Consider the following 22,046-nt stretch of genomic DNA (forward strand, 5'->3'; position numbering starts at 1 on the left):
GGTAGCCAGGATGGTCTCGATCTCCTGACCTTGTGATCCACCCGCCACGGCCTCCCAAAGTGCTGGAATTACATGTGTGAGCCACCACGTCCGGCCTTGTCTGCAGAAATTTTTAAGAACTAGGTCACCCATGGCCGGGAGTGGTGGCTCACGCCTGTAAACCCAGTACTTTGGGAGGCTGAGGCAGGTGGATCACTTGAGGTCGGGGGTTCGAGACCAGCCTGACCAACATGGTGAAAACCTGTCTCTACTAAAAATACAAAATTAGCTGGGCGTGGTGGTGCATGCCTGTAATCCCAGCTACTCAGGAGGCTGAGGCAGGAGAATTGCTTGACCGGGAGGCAGAGGTTGCAGTGAGCCAAAATCATGCCACTGCACTCCTGCCTGGGCAACAAGAGTAAAACTCTGTCTCTAAACAAACAAACAAACAAACAAACAAAAATGTCTGCAGATGGCCAGGCGCAGTGGCTCATGGCCTATAATCCTAGCACTTCCTAGCACTTTGAGAGGCTGAGGCAGGAGGTTCTTTTGAACCCAGGAGTTTGAGACCAGCCTGGGCAACATGGAAAAATCCCATCTCTTCAAAAAATACAAAAAATTGGCCCAGTATGGTGGAGCATGCCTGTAATTTCAGCTACTTGGGAGGCTGAGGTGGGAGGATGGGTTGAGCCCAGGACTTCGAGGCTGCAGTGAGCCAAGATCATGCCACTGCACTCCTGCCTAGGTGACAGAGTGAGACCTTGCCTCAAAAAAAAAAAAAAAAAAAAAAAAAAGGCCAAGCGCAGTGGCTTACGCCTGTAAAACCAGCACTTTGGGAGGCCGAGGCGGGCGGATCATGAGGTCAGGAGATTGAGACCATCCTGGCTAACACGGTGAAACCCCGTCTCTATTAAAAATACAAAAAATTAGCTGGGTGTGGTGGCCCGGGCCTGTAACCCCAGCTACTTGGGAGGCTGAGGCAGGAGAATCTCTTGGACCCAGGAGGCAGAGGCTGCAGTGAGCCTGAGATTGTGCCACTGCTCTCCAGCCTGGGTGACAGAGTGAGACTCCATCTCAAAAAAAAAAAAAAGAAAAGAAAATGGAAGGCTGGGCTTGGTGGCTCACGCTTGTAATCCTAGCACTTCAGGAGGCCCAGACAAGGAGGATCAGTTTGAATTCAGGAGGTGGAGGGTGCAGTGAGCCATGATGGCGCCATTCCACTCCAGCCTGGACAACACAGCAAGACCCTCAAAAAAAAAATAGGAAAATGAAGCTGGACTGCACCATCGCTCAAGGCCTGTGGGGATGTAGGATTTTATCCTATTAAAAGTATTCATCTCATAAGAAAAAGTTTACCAGCTCCTCCTCCACCTACCGGTCCAGCACCTTCCCTGGGTGGAAGTCCCATCATCCCACCCTAAGGGATGCCCTATAGGTCCAACTCAGCTTCCAACGCGCGCGCCTCGTTTACATAGCCACGCCCACCCTCCCCAGCCTGCGGCGGCGCCTACCCACCCACGTGTTTCGCGCCGGCTCCGCCCCTCCACGCCCTCTCTGCGGCTTTCCACAGAAGCCAAAGACGGAAGACTGTAGAGATCTCATAAATAATGCATCACGTCAGCGGCTGTCGGGGCGGGGCTTTGACGCGCCTGGCTGAGTCAGGGTTATGTATAATACTATGGAGGTGGGGCCTGGAGGGGTGCGCGTGTTGAGGCGGAGTTCGTTCACGGAAGTGGCCGCCTCTAGGGCCTGAAGAGGCGGGGCCATCAGTGCCTTATGAATTTGCAACAATTTGGGGCGTTGACTGTGGGCCTTGTGCGGCCCGCAGGGGGCGTGGCCAGGCGCGTTCCTGAATAATGCAGTACGCTGCCTGGCGGTACGGCGGCGACTGTTGGCTTCGCGGGACTCTGGGGGGCGTGGCCAGCCGCGTCTCATGAATAATGCAGCACGTCAGCGGGCGGCGGGGCGGGGCGTGGCCGGCGCGGCGGCGCTGGAGCCGGGAAGGGGGCGCGGGGGAGAGATGGTCGCAAGATGGCGGCGCTGAAGGAGGCTAGGAGCTACGGGCTGTCGTGCGGGCGGGTTAGCGACGGCAGCAAGGTGTCGGTGTTCCACGTGAAGCTCACCGACAGTGCCCTGAGGGCCTTCGAGAGCTACCGCGCCAGACAGGTGAGTGGCATGGCGCCGGGCGCGCCAGTGGGGAACGTCGGGGCGCGGGCTGGCCTCGCGCGCCCCTCACTAAGGCGTCCGGGCTCGGAGACGCTGGGTCTGTGGTGCTGCTCGCGGGTCCCTGGGCCGGCGGGGCGCGGAGTGGGCGCCCGTCCGGCCTGGAGCGCTGAGAACCGCGTTCCTTCTCAGCACTAGGAATACAGGCGGGCGGCCCGGGGCTGCTGAGGAGCCCAGACTCGCGCGCCGGGCCGGGAGGGCGTCGGTGTAGGCACCTGGCGGCGTACGGGGCCTTTCTGGCCTGCCCCGCACCTGAGCGGGATCCAGTTTGCGCACCTGGCGGCGGGGCGAGGAGGCGGTGGGCCGCACGGTCTCGGCACCGTGATAGGGGGAAGGTGGGGGCTTTTCCATCTGGGGCCCGGGTAGGGCCGTTGGTGGGGGTGACTGTGCTGTCCTCATGGGAAGCAGCGATCGTCTGTGTGCCTGGCAGGGGGTGGTCAGCGGGGCACTTGTGGGGGCCTGTTCTGTCTGGGTGGGAGGCTGTCTGCAGCTGGGGGCCGGCTTTGACGCGTTCCGATGAAGCCCCTCAGGTTGGGCCACTTTCGTTCTTGGGACGGGGAGTTTGGGCAGGAACTGACAGCTTGTCCCAGCTTTCTGCTCCCCTTACGCCCCTTACACCCTGTCTCCGTACACCCTTGGAGAGTGGAAGTGTTGGGGGCGGCTGTGATGTTTTCCTCAGGGCACATGTAGGGGTATCCCTGCCACCCGGGAGGAAACTCTGGCTACCACATCTGGCCGCTGACTCTGGAACTTCTCAGAGGCAGATTTGGGCCCATCTGGGGGAAGTTTGAGGCGTTTCGGTTCTGCCACCTGGCTGGTGGTGGGGAGGGGAGGCTGCCGTGTATGTTCTCTTGGGCCTGACTTTGGGGCGCATCTGGGGCCGTGGTCAGAAACCTGCCTTTTTCATTTCTGTTTGTGTCATGGCCCCCCCCTCCCCCCCGTCTGTGCTGGGTCAGAAGTTGCAGATGACCAGTGGTCAGGTCCCGAGGGGAAGTGGTTTAGGAACCTTGTAACTCCTTTTCTGGAAATTGGGGGCTTCATAGCCCTAAAGGGAGTGGGGGTGGGTCTAGTCTCAGACTCAGAGAGCCCTGCTCCCTGCATGTGTGTGTTTGTGTATACTGGTGATGGTGGTGGTGGGGGGGTGCCGCGGGCGGGTGAGGAGGGAGACTAACTAGGAAGGAATGTGGCTTTCTTCCTGCCCCGAACTTGTTCAGCTCCATTAGCTAAGCCGAGAATTTCTTCCCCTGTTTGGTTTCCACTGCTCTCCCGGTGCCCACCCCTTCCGTGCTTCTTTCCCATGTCTTTGGGTAATTTCCTCCCTGTCCTGGTGTCTCAGTTTTCCCCTTCATAGAATGAGGATTTCATTTTTTTCGGAAGAGCAAGTTCGCATCTTGTCAAAAAGACTCCCCAAGATGAGGCTAAGGCGCCCCTGCAGGTGAGGAGGAGATGGTGGCAGCGACAGCAGCTGCTGGCCCGTGACCAGCCAGAGCCTCTCTTCCTGGTAGAATTCTGGCCCTGGGTCTTTTTCCCTGAGCGATTCTGACTTGTCCTGCAGGAAGGCAGGCTTTCCTAGAAACAGCTGGGGGAGAGATCATGAGTCATGTAACTACGATGGACTTGGTACCTGGTCACCACTGTCTTCTGCGCTTTGGGAACCAGGAGCCCCGCCTTCTCTCTGATGCTGCTCTTGCTTGCTTCAGTACAGAAGGTCTGCCTGTGTGTCCACCTCATGCTGTCACACAGCTATTTTTACTTTAGGGTATTGGTTACATCCCCTCTCTAAGCTGGATCTTCCTCATGTTAGGGTGAAGGTAACTGTGGACTGTTACTCTCGGAGCCCAGCTGTGTAGGGCAGTGTGTTGACCAGCCAGGAGGGGCTCCCTAGAAGAACTTCTCCAAGCCATCCAGAGCAACTTGGCTGGCTGGATTATATTTTGGGGTGATTCAAACTCGGGTTTTTCTCAAAAAGCTGTCTGGTAATTTAAGTGGCTTGGCCACTTTCTGTCTTTTTTTTTTTTTTTTTTTTTGAGATGGAGTCTTGCTCTGTCGCCCAGGCTGGAGTGCAATGGCTGGATCTCAGCTCACTGCAAGCTCCGCCTCCTGGGTTTACGCCATTCTCCTGCCTCAGCCTCCCAAGTAGCTGGGACTACAGGCACCCGCCACCTCGCCCAGCTAGTTTTTTTTTTTTGTATTTTTCAGTAGAGACGAGTTTCACCGTGTTAGCCAGGATAGTCTCGATCTTCTGACCTCGTGATCCGCCCGTCTTGGCCTCCCAAAGTGCTGGGATTACAGGCTTGAGCCACTGCACCCGGCCTTTTTTTTTTTTTTTTGAGACGGAGTCTCGCTCTGTAGCCCAGGCTGGAGTGCAGTGGCGCAATCTCGGCTCACTGCAAGCTCCGCCTCCCGGGTTCACGCCATTCTCCTACCTCAGCCTCCCCAGTAGCTGGGACTACAGGCGCCCGCCACTGCGCCCGGCTAATTTTTTTCTATTTTTTAGTAGAGACGGGGTTTCACCATGGTCTCGATCTCCTGACCTTGTGATCCGTCCGCTTCGGCCTCCCAAAGTGCTGGGATTACAGGCGTGAGCCACCGCGCCCGGCCTTTTTTTTTTTTTTTTTGAGATGGAGTTTCATTCTGCTGCCCAGGCTGGAATGCAGTGGCGCGATCTCGGCTCACTGCAGCTTCTGCCTCCTGGGTTCAAGTGATTCTCCTGCCTCAGCCTCCTGAGTAGCTGGGACTACAGGCACATGCCACCGCGCCTGGCTAATTTTTGTATTTGTAGTAGAGACAGGGTTTTACCATGTTGGCCGGGCTGGTCTTGAACTCCTGACCTCCAGTGATCCGCCCTTCTTGGCCTCTAAAAGTGCTGGAACTGCAGGTGTGAGCCACTGCTCCCAGCCAGCTCAGCTACTTTCGAATTTAATCTTGCCCATGGGGCAGTACGGTGGATGGACTTCTCTAAGGACAGGGCACCTCCATGCTCTCTGTGGTTTTGGGTAGTGAGCTTGAGGAAGGCAGCTTGAAGAACTTGATTGTGTAACCAGAGAAGTGTACTGGTTATGGACAAACTCTCATGTGGACAGCTCTATCAACCAGCAGCCAGAGTTTTCTATTCCCCATGCTGTGGTTATACAGTTTGCCAATTGCAACTTCTGGAGAGGGCTTTTATTTTTAGTTGTTGTTTTTTTTTTTTTTTTTTTTTTGAGACGGAGTCTTGCTCTGTCGCCCAGGCTGGAGTGTAGTGGCACGATCTCAGCTCACTGCAAGCTCCGCCTCCCGGGTTCACACCATTCTCCTGCCTCAGCCTCCCCAGCAGCCGGGACTACAGGCACATACCACCAGCCCCGACTAATTTTTTGTATTTTTCGTAGAAGCGGGTTTCACCGTGTTAGCCAGGATGGTCTCGATCTCCTGACCTTGTAATATGCCCTCCTCGGCCTCCCAAAGTGCTGGGATTACAGGCGTGAGTCACTATGCCCGGCCAATTTTTGTTTTTAATTACGAAGAGGCTTTTACAAATTCAGGTGTGGCAGGGGCTAGAAGGGAACTTGTTGTGGAACTTTCTCTTTGGCTCCTAGGAGCAGGTAATCCTAGCTCTGGGAACAGCCCAGGTAGAAGCCCTCCTGTTTTCTCTCCCCAGAGGGCTTTGGTGTTGACTTGGTAGCCAGCTGGAGCAGCATGGTGGAAGGTAAAGGCGCAGCAATACCCGTAGCTGCTGGCCTTCTCATTCTACCTTGGACTTCGTGCAGTTTTTCGTTCCTTTTTTTTTTTTTTTTTTTGAGACAGGATCTTGCCCTGTCGCCCAAGCTGGATTGCACTGGTGTAATCTCAGCTCACTGCAACCTCCACCTCCCGGGTTCAAGTGATTCGCCTGCCTCAGCCTCCCAAGTAGCTGGGACTACAGGCACCCACCACCATGCCTGGCTAATTTTTGTATTTTTAGTAGAGGTGGGATTTTACCATGTTAGTCTGGATGGTCTCAAACTCCTGACCCCTCAAGTGATCCACCTGCCTCAGCCTCCCAAAGTGCTGGGATTATAGGCCCGAGTCGCTACTCTGGGCCCTTTTTTTTTTTTTTTTTTTTTGGTTTTTTTTTTTAGAGGCGGGGTTTTGCTCTGTTGCCCAGGCTGGAGTGCAGTGGCGTGATCATAGCTCACTGCAGCCTCAAACTTCCAGGCTCAAGCCAGCCTCAGTCTTCTGAGTAGCTGGGGGCCACAGGTGTGTACCACTGCCCCGGCTAAGTTTTAAATTTTTTTGTAGAGACAGGGTCTCACTATGTTGCCAAGGCTTGTTTCAAACTCCGGGGCTTAAGTGATTTCCCTGCCTGCCTCAGCCTCCCAAAGTGCTGGAATTACAAGAGTAAGCCATCGTGCCTGGCCTAGTTTTGTTGTTGTTTTTTGAGACAGAGTTTCACTCTTGTTGCCAGGCTGGAGTGTAATGGCCATATCTCGGCTCACTGCAACCTCAACCTCCCAAGTAGCTGAGCTCACAGGCATGCGCCACTGTGGTCTGCAAATTTTGTATTTTTAGTAGAGACAGGGTTTTATCATGTTGGTCAGTCTGGTCTTAAACTCCTCACCTCAGGTGATCCTCCTGCCTTGGCCTCCCAAAGTGCTGGCATTACAGGAGTGAGCCATCGTGTCTGGTCTAGTTTTTCTCTTTCTTTTCTTTTCTTCTTTTTTTTTTTTGAGACAGGGTCTTACTCTGTCACCTAGGCTCGAGTACAGTGGTGTGATCATAGCTCACTGCAGCCTCCAACTCCCAGGCTTAAGTGATCTTCCCACCTCAGCTGCCCAGAGTGCTGGGACCACAGGCATGAACCATTGTGCCTGGCCCCTTTTTCTTTTAATCCCAGCACTTTGGGAGGCTGAGGCGGGAGGATCCCTTGAGGTCAGGAGTTTGAGACCAGCCTGGCCAATGTGGTGAAAACCTGTCTCTACTAAAAATACAAAAAAATTAGCCAGGCATGGTGGTGCGTGCCTGTAATCCCAGCTACTTGGGAGGCTGAGGCAGGAGAATCTGGGAGATGGAGGTTACAGTGAACTGAGATCGCACCACTGCACTCCAGCCTGGGTGACAGAGGGAGACTCTGTGTCAGAAAACAAAATGACGGCCAGGCACAGTGACTCACGCCTGTAATCCCAGCACTTTGGGAGGCCGAGGCAGGCGGATCACGAGGTCAGGAGATCGAGACCATCCTGGCTAACACAGTGAAGCCCTGTCTCTACTAAAAAAATATAAAAAATTAGCCGGGTGTGGTGGTGGGTGCCTGTAGTCCCAGCTACTGGGGAGGCTGAGGCAGGAGAATGACAGGAACCTGGGAGGCGGAGCTTGCAGTGAGCCGAGATCACACCACTGCACTCCAGCCTGGGTGACAGAGCGAGACTCTGTCTCAAAAAAAAAAAAAAGAAAAAAGAAAACAAAACGAAATGTTCATGGGTTGTAAGGTGGCTGTTCTTGTGGATCTCCCGGTTTGCTCTGATGAGTGATTTCCGGGAGAGGGGAGAGTGGAAGCATGGACACACCCCCTCCTTCCAGTACAGTGTCACTCACCTGTGTGGGGAAGTACCCTCTGGTCACTCTGAGGAAGTAACCCTCCCAGGGGCACTTGGGTTGTAGTTCATCATTAGGGGTTTGCATGGGCTCTGTTGCTGAATCATGAGCTTCTGGATCACGAGCTCCTTGGTGGAGAGGAGCACACTGTTCAAAAAAAATTGAAGGCCCGGGAAGGGCTTCATGAGGCCTAGGGATTGGAGCCTCTCTCTATTTGAATCTCAGCTCTACCTGCCTCCTGAGGCCATGGGTGAGTGCCTGACCCTCCCATCTCCGAATCCTTTTCAGAACTGGGGTCAGCAGTACTTGACCTGCTCCCTCATGTTCCAGATCCTTCTCTCAGGGCTGTGAGGATCCTGGTGCCTGACCCTTTCTGAGTTCCAGATTCTTTCCTTTTGGGAGGAGAATAACCTGACCCCTCTTGTCCTCTGAGCCCTTAGTGAACATACCCAGAGCTGGCTCCTGGGGGGCTGGTCCCTGCCTGGAGGTTCATACAGCGCCGGTGGGAGACTCTGGATCACTAATCTAACCCAATATGATTGAGCCTCTGGTCAGTGCCCATGGCTCAGGGTCCGGATACCCACTAGTGATTGAGATGGGCCCTTCATGTCATGAGCTGACATTCTAGTGGCAGGAGACAGAGAATTCATGAGCAGGAAGGATGGCACAGAAATTAGCAAGAGGAACTCACCGTTGGTCAACGTTAGTGATGGTGAGGGGTACAGGTGGGGCAGTCAGTGGGTGCTTCCAGCAGGTGACACGGAGCTGCAGTCTGCTGGGGGAAGGGTCCCAGGCATGTCTGGCATGCTCTCCCAGGGAAGGGTATGAAGGGAGTGGAGGTAGAGAGGTGCTGGGCCTCAGGCCTGTCACCAGTACTGGGCGCTTCTGGGTGGCCCTGGAGCTGTGCTGGGGGCTACTGTCTGCTGCTAAGTGGGTGGGCTGCATGGATGTCATCCTCGGCACTGGTGGCAGGAGGAGCCTTACTTTAGCCTGTGATCCATTCCCACAGCAGGGCCCCAGAGGCCCAACTTGTCTTCCCTTCCCGGTGGGCACCCCCCTTGGTTCTGAGCAGGGCAGCTTCTTGCCAGCCCTGCCTGCTTTTCAGAGAAGGCCTTTTTTATTTTTATTTATTTTTATTTTTATTTTTATTTTTTTTTATTTTTATTTTTTTGAGACAGAGTCTCGCTGTCGCCCAGGCTGGAGTGCAGTGGCCGCATCTCAGCTCACTGCAAGCTCCGCCTCCCGGGTTTACACCATTCTCCTGCCTCAGCCTCCTGAGTAGCTGGGACTACAGGCGCCCGCCACCTCACCCGGCTAGTTTTTTTTTGTATATTTTTAGTAGAGACGGGGTTTCACCGGGTTAGCCAGGATGGTCTCGATCTCCTGACTTCGTGATCCGCCCGTCTCGGCCTCCCAAAGTGCTGGGATTACAGGCTTGAGCCACTGCGCCCGGCCTGAGAAGGCCTTTTTTAGAGACCTAGTGCTAGTGCTGCCCCTCTTGGCCCTGGGCTAGACCCCCATCCCTTCCCATGGGTGCACATCATCTTGACTACTTGCCAGGAGAGCAAGTTTATGGTCCCCTTTCATGACAGGGACAGATGTGGCTCTGAGGGGTGGCATCACCTGTCTGAGGGCACTCGGCTGTCCTCACTGGCCCATACTGTCTCTTGAGTGCCCACGCCAAGCTCTCATGTGAGGTTGCAGGGGGCTTGAGCTGAAGGGGACGCAGCTCTGAAGGGGAGTCACACTGGGGTCCTGAGCCCCGCTTAAATACAACATTCCGCGTCCCCAAGAGGCTCGAAGCTTGGTGACATGAGTGAGCAGATTCCTCCAGTTGCTGGCTGTGCTGTACCCCTTCCCCCAAGAAAGTGGAAAGGTGATGGACACCTACACCTGTGGAGGGTGCCCCACCCCACCAGTGCTGGCTGTGCCACCCACAGTACTGTATTTCATCACCCGTCTTCCCTGTGGTGGGAGCAATTCCTGTTTCTCAGGTGAGGATATGGGCGGAGATTTGGGAGGAGGCTGAATCACCAGGCGGGATCTCCCAGCTGAGAAGTAGCTGAGAACCCAGAATCCGGGTGTCGTGGCCTGGGCTCTTCCACCTCTAAGGGCTATGGCCGCTGGATGGACTGGGGTGGAGCAGGTGGGCTGCCAGGGGACATCAGGAGTGGCCCACTGGTGCACCGGGGTATGGTTTGCTGCTGTATTTCAAGGTGAGCATTTGGTGGTTCTAGGTGGGTTCTTCCAGAAGGTGCTAGAAGAGGACAAGCCAGCTTGAGTCTGTGGGCCCAAGCTAGTGGTTTCTGCAGGAGGCAGGCAAGAGTGTGTGTGAGGGACCGAGCTCTGCCCTCGGCACTGTGACCCTTGACTGTGCTTCCAGCTGGTTGCCCTGGCTGTGATTGTGTGTAAACAGCAGGCAGCGCTCACTCGGAAACCCACCCCTCTGTTGACTCACGGCCAAGGCCAGAGTTCGTCACCTTTGAAGCAGTTTTGACATCACACCCGGATTGTGACATCCCGCCCGGGAGACCTTGAGGGAGGAACCCGCCAGCCTGACAAACAAGAGTGCTTCTGTGTTCCACGTAGCCCTGGGCTCGAAGCAGCTGCCCAGGGAAGAGACCCTAGTTTTCAGAGGTCTGCTTCTTAGGGGGCATCAGCCTTGTTTAAGGCACCTAGCAGGGCACAGACTTGTGATTGATACTGCACCTTTTGGGGTTGGCCTCTTCTGTGTCCTTTATTTTAGGGCCTTCCCGTTGTGCTTTCTGCCTTGATGAATTAAGTTGTCACACTTTCTCCTTGGTCTCTGAATCTCATGAACAGGGTTGTCTTCAGTCTCACCTATGTAGTCAGCCACAGAGTCCAAAGGGACACGCAGAACAATGCATCCAAATGGCCTGTGACCTGCAGATGCAGTGAATGACAGAGATGGCCATGACGTGGTTATTTTGTCTCTTCGCTTTTTATTTCTTTTTAAAATTTTATTTTATTTTATTTTATTTTTTGAGACAGAGTTTCACTCTTGTTGCCCAGGCTGGTGTGCAATGGCGCGATCTCGGCTCACTGCAAACTCCGCCTCCCAGGTTTAAGCGATTCTCCTGCCTCAGCCTCCCGAGTAGCTGGGATTACAGGCATGCCATGCACCAACACGCCTGGCTAATCGTTTTGTATTTTTAATAGAGACAGGGTTTCTCCATGTGGTCAGGCTGGTCTCAGACTCCTGGCCTCAGGCGATCTGCCCATCTTGGCCTCCCAAAGTGCTGGGATTACAAGCGCAAGCCACCGCGCCCAGCCGTCACTTTGCTTTTTAATGAAAAAAGCTGGTATCCAAAAAAACCATCCGCAGGGAGACTATTCCCCCAGATAAAAGCGTCCTAGAGACCTCCCGCCTCCTTCTGACCTGGCAGTGGGCCCCGGAGTCTGATGCTAATTATATCTTCCAGGGCTGGACCCTCCTGGCCAAGTGGAGACACAGCTCCTGGCTGAGGCAGCCAGGCCAGCAGACGTGTTTGTGACTCCTGCAACCCTCTGAAGGGATGGGGCTTCGAGTTCTGGTCAAGTTTGTGGAATCACTGAACTGTTTTTTTGTTTTGTTTTGTTTTGTTTTGTTTTGTTTTGTTTTTGAGACGGAGTCTTGCTCTGTCACCCAGGCTGGAGTGCAGTGGCGCGATCTCGGCTCACTGCAACCTCCGCCTCCCGGGTTCACGCCGTTCTCCTGCCTCAGCCTCTTGCGTAGCTGGGACTACAGGCACACACCACCATGCCCGGCTAATTTTTTGTGTTTTTAGTAGAGACGGGGTTTCACCGTGTTAGCCAGGGTGGTCTTGATTTCCTGACCTTGTGATCCGCCTACCTTGGCCTCCCAAAGTGCTGGGATTACAGGCGTGAACCACTGGGCTTGGCCTGAACTCCTATTTTAAAAGCAACCTGTGAAGTTTTTTTTTTTTTTTTTTTTTTCATTTTTACTATAGCAGTATAACTCAGGGTAGAAAATCTGCAAAGTACCTAAAAGTAGCAAGTCTGTTCTCATCGCCCCAGGCAATCGCTGTTGACACCTTTGCACCCTCCTCTGTCTCGCCTGGGAGCGCCGCGTCGTCATAGTGGCTCAGTTATATGGTTTTGTGTCTCTTCTTCTGTAAACACTTTATGTTTTAATGCTGCACCTTCTGTGCATCGTGGAGCCTGACAGGTCAGTATTCTTCGAGCATTTTTGTGTTCTTGGCACTGTGCTTGGTTCTGGGGATGCCCAGATGCTGCGGGCCTTATGTGTGTGCAGACCAGTCCACTATCCCGTAGTGAGGCTACACAGTGATGAGGTGAGGTGAGGGAGGTGACCCAGCACAGGCCATGCCCGTGTGTCTGTGAGTGGAGCCTGGAGCATGAGGCTGCGATTTTGAGGCCAGGGAAGGCAGCTCAGCCCCCCTTGGCTTGGTCCTCCTTGGAGAAATTGAGCTGCTGGTGATGGAGGACTGTGGTCAGTCCTTCTCACCGTTCTTCAGATGGAGAGACCGCAAGTATGTGCGCCAGTCTGAACACCCCTGTCCTTCCTCCAGGCTCACTGGGGGCCTCAGGTCTTCATGAGATGCTGTTGTTGCGCCCTGTGTCCTTTTTATATGCTTGGTGAAAATGTTTTCATGAGGAGGGTCTCTTGAAGGATTCTGAGAACTGCATATTGGGGATCAGGTACATTGGTGGCACTGCTCCCACTGACAATTTGAGCTCCAGGCTGCTGGTACCCTCCCTGAGCCTCAATTTCCCAATTCAGGTGAAGTGATGTCCTGGAGGTTAGACAGGCTCATTCTCCCTGGCTGTGCAGGAGGTATCAGCTGCTCTCCTCGTTGACCAAAAATGATCCCAGAAAGCAAAACCCTCCAAAATTTAAAATAGCCTCTCCTGTAGCTCTGCTGTTAGGGTTTTATTGTTTTTTTTCTGCAATAAAGAACTGGCTTCCTTGTTTTGGATCACTGCAACCTCTGCCTCCCAGGCTCAGGCAGTCCTCCCACCTCAGCCTCCTGAGTAGCTGGGACTACAGGCACCCATCATCATGCCTGGTTGATTTTTGTGTGTTTTTGTAGAGATGGGGTTTCACCATGTTGCCCAGGCTGGTCTCGAACCTGAACTCAAGCGATCTGCCCGTCTTGGCCTCCCAAAATGCTGGGATTACAGGTGTGAGCCACCGTGCCTGGCCTGTTTCTTTATTTCTTTATTTTTGAGACGGAGCCTTCTGCTCTGTTGTCCATACTGGAGTGCAATCACATGATCACAGCTCACTGCAGCCTCAACATCCTGGGCTCAAGTGATCCTCCTACCTCAGCCTCCCCAGTAGTTGGGACTACAGGCATATGCTACCACACTCAACTAATTTTTTTTTTTTTTTTTTGAAACGGAGTCTTACTCTGTCGCCCAGACTGGAGTGCAGTGGTGCGATCTCCGCTCACTGCAAGCTCCGCCTCCCGGGTTCACGCCATTCTCCTGCCTCAGCCCCCGGAGTAGCTGGGAGTACAGGCGCCTGCCACCACGTCCGGCTAATTTTTGTATTTTTAGTAGAGACGGGGTTTCACCATCTTGGCCAGGCTGGTCTTGAACTCTTGACCTCATGATCCACCCACCTCGGCCTCCCAAAGTGCTGGGATTACAGGCATGAGTCACTGTGCCCGGCCCTTTTTTGTTTGTTTGTTTGTAGAGACAGGGTCTCACTGTGTTGCCCAGGCTGGTCTCAAACTCCTGGGCTCAAGCAGTCCTCCAACCTCAGCCTCCCAAAGTGCTGGGATTACAAGCTTGAGCCACTGTGCCTGGACAGCTTCCTGGTTTCTTTAGCAATTTCCCCACTGGAAAGCCCACAGCACTGTCAGAGGGATCTGGGACCCCTGTACATTCACCTTCTCCATCAGGCCACCTCCAGTGGTGTGGTGGGTGGTGGGCGGTGGGCAGGGAACCAGACTGATGGCCTGTGGTGTGAATGGACCACATCGTGCTCATCCGTTCCTCTGTCCATGGGCATTCGGGTTTTTTTCACCTCTTGACTGTAGTGAACCATGCTGCTGTGAACAGGGCATGTAAGTATCTGTTCCAATCCCTGCTTTCAGTTCTTTTAGATACACACCCAGAAGTGGACTTGTTGGATCACCCAGGCTGGAGTGCAGTGACATGATCTCGGCTCACTGAAACCTCTGCCTCCTGGGTTCAAGCAATTTTCCTGCCTCAGCCTCCCAGGTAGCTGGGATTACAGGTGCCCACCACCACACCTAGCTAAGTTTTCTTTTTTTTTTTTGAGATGGAGTATGGCTCTGTTGCCCAGGCTGGAGTGCAGTGGCGCTATCTCGGCTCACTGCAAGCTCCGCCTCCTGGGTTCACGCCATTCTCCTGCCTCAGCCTCCCGAGTAGCTGGGACTACAGGCGCCTGCCACCACGCCCGGCCAATTTTTTGTATTTTTAGTAGAGATGGGGTTTCACCGTGTTAGCCAGGATGATCTTGATTTCCTGACCTCGTGATCTGCCCACCTCGGCCTCCCAGAGTTCTGAGATTACAGGCATGAGCCACCACGCCTGGCCCACGCCCAGCTAATTTTTATATTTTTAGTAGAGACGGGGTTTCACCATGTTGGCCAGGCTGGTCTTGAACTCCTGACCTCAGGTTATCTGTCCACCTCGGGCCCCCAAAGTGCTGGGATTAGAGGCGTGAGACACCGTGTCTGGCCTCATGCCAAATTGTTTTCCACAGCGGCTGCAGCATTTTACATTCCCACCAACAGTGCACAAGGGTTGTGGTTTCGCCATGTCCTTGCCCCCACTGATTTTTTTTTTTTTTTTTTTTTGAGACGGAGTCTCGCTCTGTCGCCCAGGCTGGAGTGCAGTGGCCGGATCTCAGCTCACCGCAAGCTCCGCCTCCCGGGTTCACGCCATTCTCCTGCCTCAGCCTCCCGAGTAGCTGGGACTACAGGCGCCCGCCACCACGCCCGGCTAGTTTTTTGTATTTTTTAGTAGAGACGTGGTTTCACCGTGTTAGCCAGGATGGTCTCGATCTCCTGACCTCGTGATCCACCTGTCTTGGCCTCCCAAAGTGCTGGGATTACAGGCTTGAGCCACCGCGCCCGGCTGATTATTTTTTGATGGTAGCCATTTTAATGGGTGTGGGGTGGTCTTGGAGCCTTTTAAATACCCTCATTTGTGTGACTGTCGTGTGAGAGCTAGGGCCTGCAGGGCCTCTGATGCCCCTGGATGGACTCAGGAATCACTTGGTCACAGGTGACAAGAGGAAGGTCTTGAGTAGGATCATCTGGGCTCAGGTGAGAGAAAGGGACAGGGAGAGCCTGGTGTGGCCCTGCAGTGGGGGAAGCTGGGGCTGAGTGGAGATGACAGTGGCTATGTGCCCTGCTTCTGCATAGCCAGCGTGTGGTTGCCCGGCCTGTGTCGGGACACAGGTCTCTCTTTTTTTTTTTTTTTTTGAGACTGCATCTCACTCTGTCACCCAGGCTGGAGTGCATTGTTGCGACTCTTGGCTCACTGCAACCTCCGCCTCCCAGGTTCAAGCAATTCTCGTGCCTCAGCCTCCCAAGTAGCTGGGATTACAGGCTTGTGCCCTGATGCCCAGCTAAGTTTTTTGTATTTTTAGTAGAGACAGAGTTTCACCATGCTGGCCAGGCTGACCTCAAACTCCTGGCCTCAAGTGATCCATCCGCCTTGGCCTCCCAAAGTGCTGAGATTACAGGTGTGAGCCATCAGAGACGGGGAGAGGGGAGAGCATTGACCTGTGTCTCTATCTGTGCTTACCCTGGAGACCTGAGATCGGGTCCCTCTATCCAGAGTAGGCTGATTGGAGGGGGCCTGTGGGCCAAGGGGCCGAGTTGGGGTAGCCACCCCATCACATTGTCCTTCCTTCAGAAGGGTGACTCCCCACCAGGAACCCAAAGGGCTTGGGGTGGCCTCTTCTCCTCCCACAGGCCTGAGGAGGATAAGCTGGATTGGGAAGTTCCCTTTTCCTTTCCTAAAACAGTGATTTTTCGGGGGACATTCAGCTTCCTGCTATGGATCTTGTAGCCCCCCACACCTGGAAGGAGTGACCTTAGGGCCTCAGTGAGGCACTGTGATGATGAGGATGCCTGCTTAATTGCATCAGGGTGCCTGGTTCACAGGACCTCCAACCTGGCTGCTGTGGGGAAGGGCCCTGGTGGATGCTCCTGCTCACAGCTTCTCTGAAATATTATTCCTGAGATCTTGAGGGGAATTTGGGCTGCGTCCACCTCATGTTTGCGCCATTTCCCCATGGAATTAGTGGTAGAGGTGTCTCACAGGGTCTCTTTTTGTGTCCTCAAGGAAACTGAAGCCTATAAGGTCTGCCTAGGGTCACTGCCATAGTTGCCTATCCCCACAACAAGGCTTGCTGCCTTGTTAGGACACGGAGAAAGTGGGCTGTGGTGTGATCTTTTTCAGCAGCAACCCTGGAGACTACAGCATGTTGGTAAACTGTGTCCAAAGGGCCAGGTCTGGCCTGCCACTTGTTTTTGTAAAGAAAGTGTTAATTGGGACACAGCTGCCCACTTGCTTACCTGTAATTTATAGCTGCTCTTGCCCTGTGACGGCAGCCAAGGCTGCAACTGTCTAGCTCACAAAGCCTGAAATACCGACTCTTTGGCCCTTCACAAAAGAAGCTTGCTGGCCGCTTGTCTAGGCTGTCCAGCTGGGTGTGTAGGCTGTCCAGCTGGGTGTGTGGTAGGAAGACTTGGTGGAACCACTGTCCTGGGGCCAGGCTCAGGCCTTGGGCTCCCAGGCCCCTGTGCAGTGCCAGGCAGCCCTGTGAAGCCTTGCTGTTGGCCAGAGCCCGTTGAGACTTTGGAGAATCCTTTTGTTCTGGCCCCTTTATTTCACTAATAGGACATCTAGAAGATAATGGCTAACTTGAGGTCATACAGTTAGTGCATATGATGTCAAATCTTGAACTTGAGGGCATCCACTCTGGGACAGGCTACCGTCCTGGCTGCTGACTCCTGTATTGTATTTTATTATTTTTATTTTATTTTACTTTATTTTAATTTTAATTTTTTAGAGAGAGGGTCTGGCTCTGCTGCCCAGGCTGGAGTGTAGTGGTGTGATCATAGCTCACTGCAGTCTCTAACTCCTGGCCTCAAGTGATCCTCACGCCTTGGCCTCCCTAAGTGCTATAGGTGTGAGCCACCACACTCAGCTGTGACTCCTATTTTGATCTCATGAAAACTCAAAATGTTTCTCAGCCTGCATGGGAGTCCCTGGGTTTTCCAGGAGTTTTTCTCAGCAACTGCGTCAATCCTGACATAGCTTCCAGTGGGAACTGGTCTCTTTATTTGTGACCTGTATGTGACCTTTGGAATTGAAAACAAAACACAGTAATGCGCAGCCTGGATGGGAAGGGCTGGCTACGTGTCCCTTGTGGAGTTGGAAGCAGCTGCCGCATGGAGGCAGCCCCAGCCTGTTGCATCCTCATCTCTGGGGATGGAGCTGGGGGTCAGGCGTCTGCCTCCAGATGGGTAGTGGGGCCTGCAGAACCTGTGTCTGATCCTAGTTGAGCTCTGAATGCAGTCCCTGGGCTTCAGCTGCGTGACTGTGCAGTGGGGCACAACCTACACAGTGCAATCTCCTACACAGAGGGATTGTACCCAGTGGGGGTTCAGCTGCCTCCGGGAGTGTTTCTCCTGTAGGAAGCTGGAGGGATGAAGCCCCTGCCCTCACATGGCCCACTGCTTTGCAGCAGGGAGGTACGCCATAAACCAGGAACAGCCAGATCATGGTGGCTTCAGACTGGCTCGGTGTGCAGTGGTGTTGGACTTGGGCAGGCAGGCATCTCCCTCCACAGGAGCAAGCTTACCCTGGGCTGGGGAGACTTAGGATACCCTTCCAGATCTTTCTTAGCTTGGGGCAAGTGCTGTGTGCAGATTAGATTCTTTGTTAGATACCAGTGGCCTGAAAGACTCAGAGGAGGACTTCTTGGGCAGTTCTCTGCCAAGGGGCTGTGGGTCTGTGGCCAGGCTCTGGCAGCGGACTTGGCCTGTTTTCACTCTTCTTATCTGGGGATGTTATCTCTCCCTTTTCAGAGTTGGGTGTGACCCTTGAACTGCCACAGGCCAGGCACAGACCGTGCAGGGAGGTGTCTGAGGGCAGGGACCGGGTGCAGCTAGAAGAGCATGTTCCTTCCTCTCCTGGTGGCACTATTTTTGGAGTTGGATGCTCACAGATGCCTGCTTGTTCCAGTGAAATGTGCTCAGCTCACACTGGATCTGGCAAGTGGGAGGGGACAGCCAGTGCTGGCAACCTGTGTCCAGCTCATCTCCAGGCTGCCCTGGCTCTCTTACCTGTGCACAGGGTCCTGCTGGTCGAGGGCCATGTGCCTGGAGCCACATGACCCCATGATGTAGGAATCGCTTCCATCTTGTAGGCCAGCTCCTTGTAGATAGGAAGTAGAGCCGTGTTGAGAAGGATTCTGAGGTGATGACTGGCCTAGAGTGGAGGATCAATGAGACAGGGTCCCTGGCGCTCTGATCATACCATCTCTGTGGGGAGGGTTCCCTCTAATCTCTGAGCTGAGGAGGATAACAGACTCCTAGGTGTGCAAGGTGAGGTTTACATGCTGTTGAATAGAAGTCCGCTTTTGTTTTTTCAGATGGGGTCTTGCTCTGTCACCCAGGCTGGGATGCCGTGGTGTGATCGTAGCTTACTGCAGCCTTGGCCCCTGGGCTCAAGTGATCCTTCTACCTTAGCCTCCCAAATAGCTGGGACTACAGGTGCGTGGCACCACACCTCGCTAATTTTTTATTTATATGGAGACCAAGTCTCCCTGTGTTGCTCAGGCCGGTCTCAAACCCCTGGCCTCAAATGATCTTCCTGTCTTGGCCTCCCAATGTGCTGGGCTTACAGGTGTGAGCCACGGCACCCAGCCGAGCAGAAGTCTGGGCTGATGCTGCACCCCAGAGGCACAGGGGCTTTGGATCCCTTTCTCCCTGGGGGAGAGGGTAACTTGCCACGGTCTGCTCTGAAGCAGCACAGGTGTCCCTCCACTGTGGGAGGTGACTTAGGAGCAGGCGCTCCTGGAGGGTGGCCCAGGCAGGTCGCTGGAGGGTGCGGGAGACAGGGTCCAGGCCTGGGGTGGTGCCAGCAGGGCTGTCTCCACGTTGACTGTGGGGGTCTGGTTCCAAGCCAGGCTGCAGACCCAGCTGCTGCGTGCGGTGTGGCCTGAGTCCCGGGGCAGCAGCCTGGGCATACATGGGCACCCAGCTCTTGGAGGGAGGCTGGGTCAGTGGGCCTAGGGGCAGAGCTCCTGGTGTCTAAACTGTTGTCCCAGGGATGGCTAAGGGACAGCATGGGGGGCCCAGGCTGCCACTTTTGCCTCACTGGTATTGACCACGTGTGCTGGGTGGTGTGTGAAGTACAGAGCAAGACACAGGGCAGGAGTACCTGACTGTACAGTGGTGCCACCCTCTGGGCCTCAGTTTCTCCCTCTGTAGTGTGGGGTCATCCTGTGGGTGGGAGGTCAGGTCAGTGCCTGCAGCCCCTCCTGCCATACACATTCACCTCTCCTTAGTTTGCTTTCCTGTCCGTGGGGTGTTTCGGGGTTCAGGGAGCTGTGTCCTGGCACATCAGAGGAACACAAGCCACTGTCCCATGGCCCCCTTCCTCTCCCATCCTCTTCTCCCCTCCCCTGTCTGTGTGCCTGGTGCCCCGGGTGGCTTGCAGGTTTCCTTTCCCAGCTCAGCCCTTTCCCATCACAGAAACCCCAGCTCTCTCCCAGGCTAGTTTATAGTGAGGAGCCCGCGTTCCTGAGGGCTGTCGAAGCACCAAAACATAGGAAACTCTAGATGAGGTGAAGAGCATGTGTGTGTGCATGGCACAGGCGCTATGGCCCTGCCCAGTGCTCTGCACACGTGCCTTCCTGCCTGCCTGGGAAGTGGGATGAATAATGGCAGTAACTGGGGCTTACCGCCGGGTGCCCTTACCCGTGGGAGGGTGTGACTGGCCACAGCATCCTTAGGATGAAGAATTGAGTAGGGAAGAATAGCAAAAGCTATCTTCAGTCCTAACAAGAGCCTAACTAGTTGGGATTACATTTGCCGTTGGGCGAGGTATGGCAGATGCGGAAGAAAGCACACCATGGAGGAGAAGGGAGGAGGGTAGGAGAGGATGGGAGAGGAGTGGGGGCTGCAGGGCAGTGGCTTGTGTTACCCCGATGGCCTGGTATGTCATAGCCCTCCGGCACACAGAAGTTGCCCATCGTTCTCAGTCCCCTGAGATTTGGCCACGATGGCAGGAGGGTGAGATATCCTGAGCCTTGACCTGCTGCTCCCACAGCCCTGGCAGCCCAGAATAGTTAAAGCCTGGGTTGTCTCCACAAGGCAAGAGTTTTTGCCTCTGCTGGAGCTGTGGACTGAGAGCTCCTGTGTGCAGGCATCACACATCCCCAGGCCAGCTGCCTCCTCGGGTGCTCAGGGCTGCGGGGGCTATGTGTCCCTCAGGCACTATCCACTGGACAGGTGGTGGCAGGGCTCCATGGAGAGTGTCCCAGAGTAAACAGGTTCTAGTATACACAGTGTTTCTCATGATAGCCCATGGGGTGTGTTGGTGGGGGGAGACACAGCTCATGTGCCCGTGTCACTCTTGGGCCTTGGCAGGGATGCAGCTGGGAGAGTTCTGTTTATTTAAAGTTGAGCCTCAACTTTTCTGCTGTGACTTATTAACCCATTGATCCACCCTGTGGGCGGTGCCAGGCTCTCCTGAGGCCTTACAGGTGGAAGTGACCTCTGCTGACCAATGACAGAGAGCATCACTGCTCTGATGACCAGACGCAGACTGCAGGTTCTGAAGCCCGTAGCTACTTCCCCTTCCTCCCAGGCAGAGATGAATGTGACAGGGATCAGACGTACATGGCAATTTCAGATGGGAGTTGAAGAATGCTGAGCTCTGTAGAAAATATAGGGGAAATTTAGCAAAGCAAGTCACACGTCATGGATTTCAATCAGGATGTGCCTTGAGTTGTGGGTAATCCTGAAAGTCACAGATTACATTGAAAAAACAGGGCAGGAGTGGCCTCTGTGTGTCTGTGAGCACACCCTTGGGTAGATGGCTGACAGATGCCCTTTGCCCACCTCCCTGCCTCCTCAGCCTCACCCCTCCAGCCTTTCTGTGCTGTCCCTGGCCTGTTGGCACACGTGGCCGAGGAGGCCAAAATGAAGTGATGCATGCTTGGCAGGGGTGCCAGCACAGGTGACCCCTGCACCCACCGTGACGGCCAGCAGATCCTCCGCATGCTGTAGCCACCAGGTGAGGCCTCCATGGGTGCCGAGGAGTCGGTGCTTCACTGAGCCCCTCGGATCAGGTGGGGGGATGTGAGTGAGCAGGGTGTCCACATGGATACGGGTGGGGTCAGACCTAGCGTCTGGCCAGAGTGTGTGTCCTTAACCTTGGCGGGGCAGCAGCCAGGCCCCCAGGTGTGACTCCAGTTAGCCAGGTGCATTCTGAACAGGAGTGAAGAGTGACAGTCCCGTGGACCCTCATCCAGCCTGCAGCTGGGAAGGCTCCCTGAGGAGGGAAACTTGGCAGGACCCAAGGAAGGGTGGTGTTATTGAGCCCTGGGTGGATGCTTTGGAAAAGCCCACTCTCCACTCCTGCTGGTGCCAGGCAGCCAGAGTGACAGGTTCCCGTCCCTTCCCACCACTGCTCAGACATCTCCTCACAGCCCCTGAGTTCTCAGCAGCCGTGACTGCGTGTCCCCTGAGCTCTGGGTGTCTGGGGCCACATCAGCTCACTTGGTGAACTGTTACTAGATGAACATGTGATGGGGCCAGGTGAGGAGGGACGTGTGTCCTGCAACAACCTGTTCTGTCTGTTCCGTCACCTCCAAGAGCCCACGTCCTGCCTGAGATTCCCGGTACGGGCAGCTCAGCTCCTCAGAGCCTAGCCAGATGTGCCCCCGCCTTGCTGGGGCTCCCTCGCTCGCATGGGTCTGCTTCACTCCCTTGCTGTTCTCCAGCTTTGCCAGATGCTTTTTCCAAAAATAAGACAGAAAAACTCTGTCACCTCCTTTTTATCCCACTTATCACCCCAGGGTGGGGGTGCTCCCTCCCAGATGCCATAAAGACACCCATGGCCCTGACTGCTGGGCGGGCGGCGCCACGGGATACTCTCCAGACCATATATGCTCACAGGGATGTCCCTGCACTAGGTGCCAGCCTGGCACAGTGCGGGTTCCCTTTTCTTTTTAAATCAGGTTCCTGTTTCACCACATTAAACCAGCCGTAAAGTGCCTCTTTATAAAATAAGCAGGTAATAGG

General features: G+C 54.5%; 1 protein-coding gene across 1 annotated transcript in view; it reads left to right on the forward strand.

The window, feature by feature from the left end:
- Window positions 1–1,970: 1,970 nt before the first annotated feature.
- The window catches only part of ELL (elongation factor for RNA polymerase II), an 84,801-nt gene continuing 64,725 nt past the window's right edge, over window positions 1,971–22,046 (forward strand). Inside the window, exon 1 of the mRNA XM_007995806.3 lies at window positions 1,971–2,145. Coding sequence (XP_007993997.3) covers window positions 2,011–2,145 — 135 coding nt within the window. The 5' untranslated portion in view covers window positions 1,971–2,010. The remainder of the gene's footprint in view (window positions 2,146–22,046) is intronic.

The sequence above is a fragment of the Chlorocebus sabaeus genome, chromosome 6 (assembly GCF_047675955.1).
Source record: "Chlorocebus sabaeus isolate Y175 chromosome 6, mChlSab1.0.hap1, whole genome shotgun sequence".
Taxonomy (NCBI): Eukaryota; Metazoa; Chordata; class Mammalia; order Primates; family Cercopithecidae; genus Chlorocebus; species Chlorocebus sabaeus.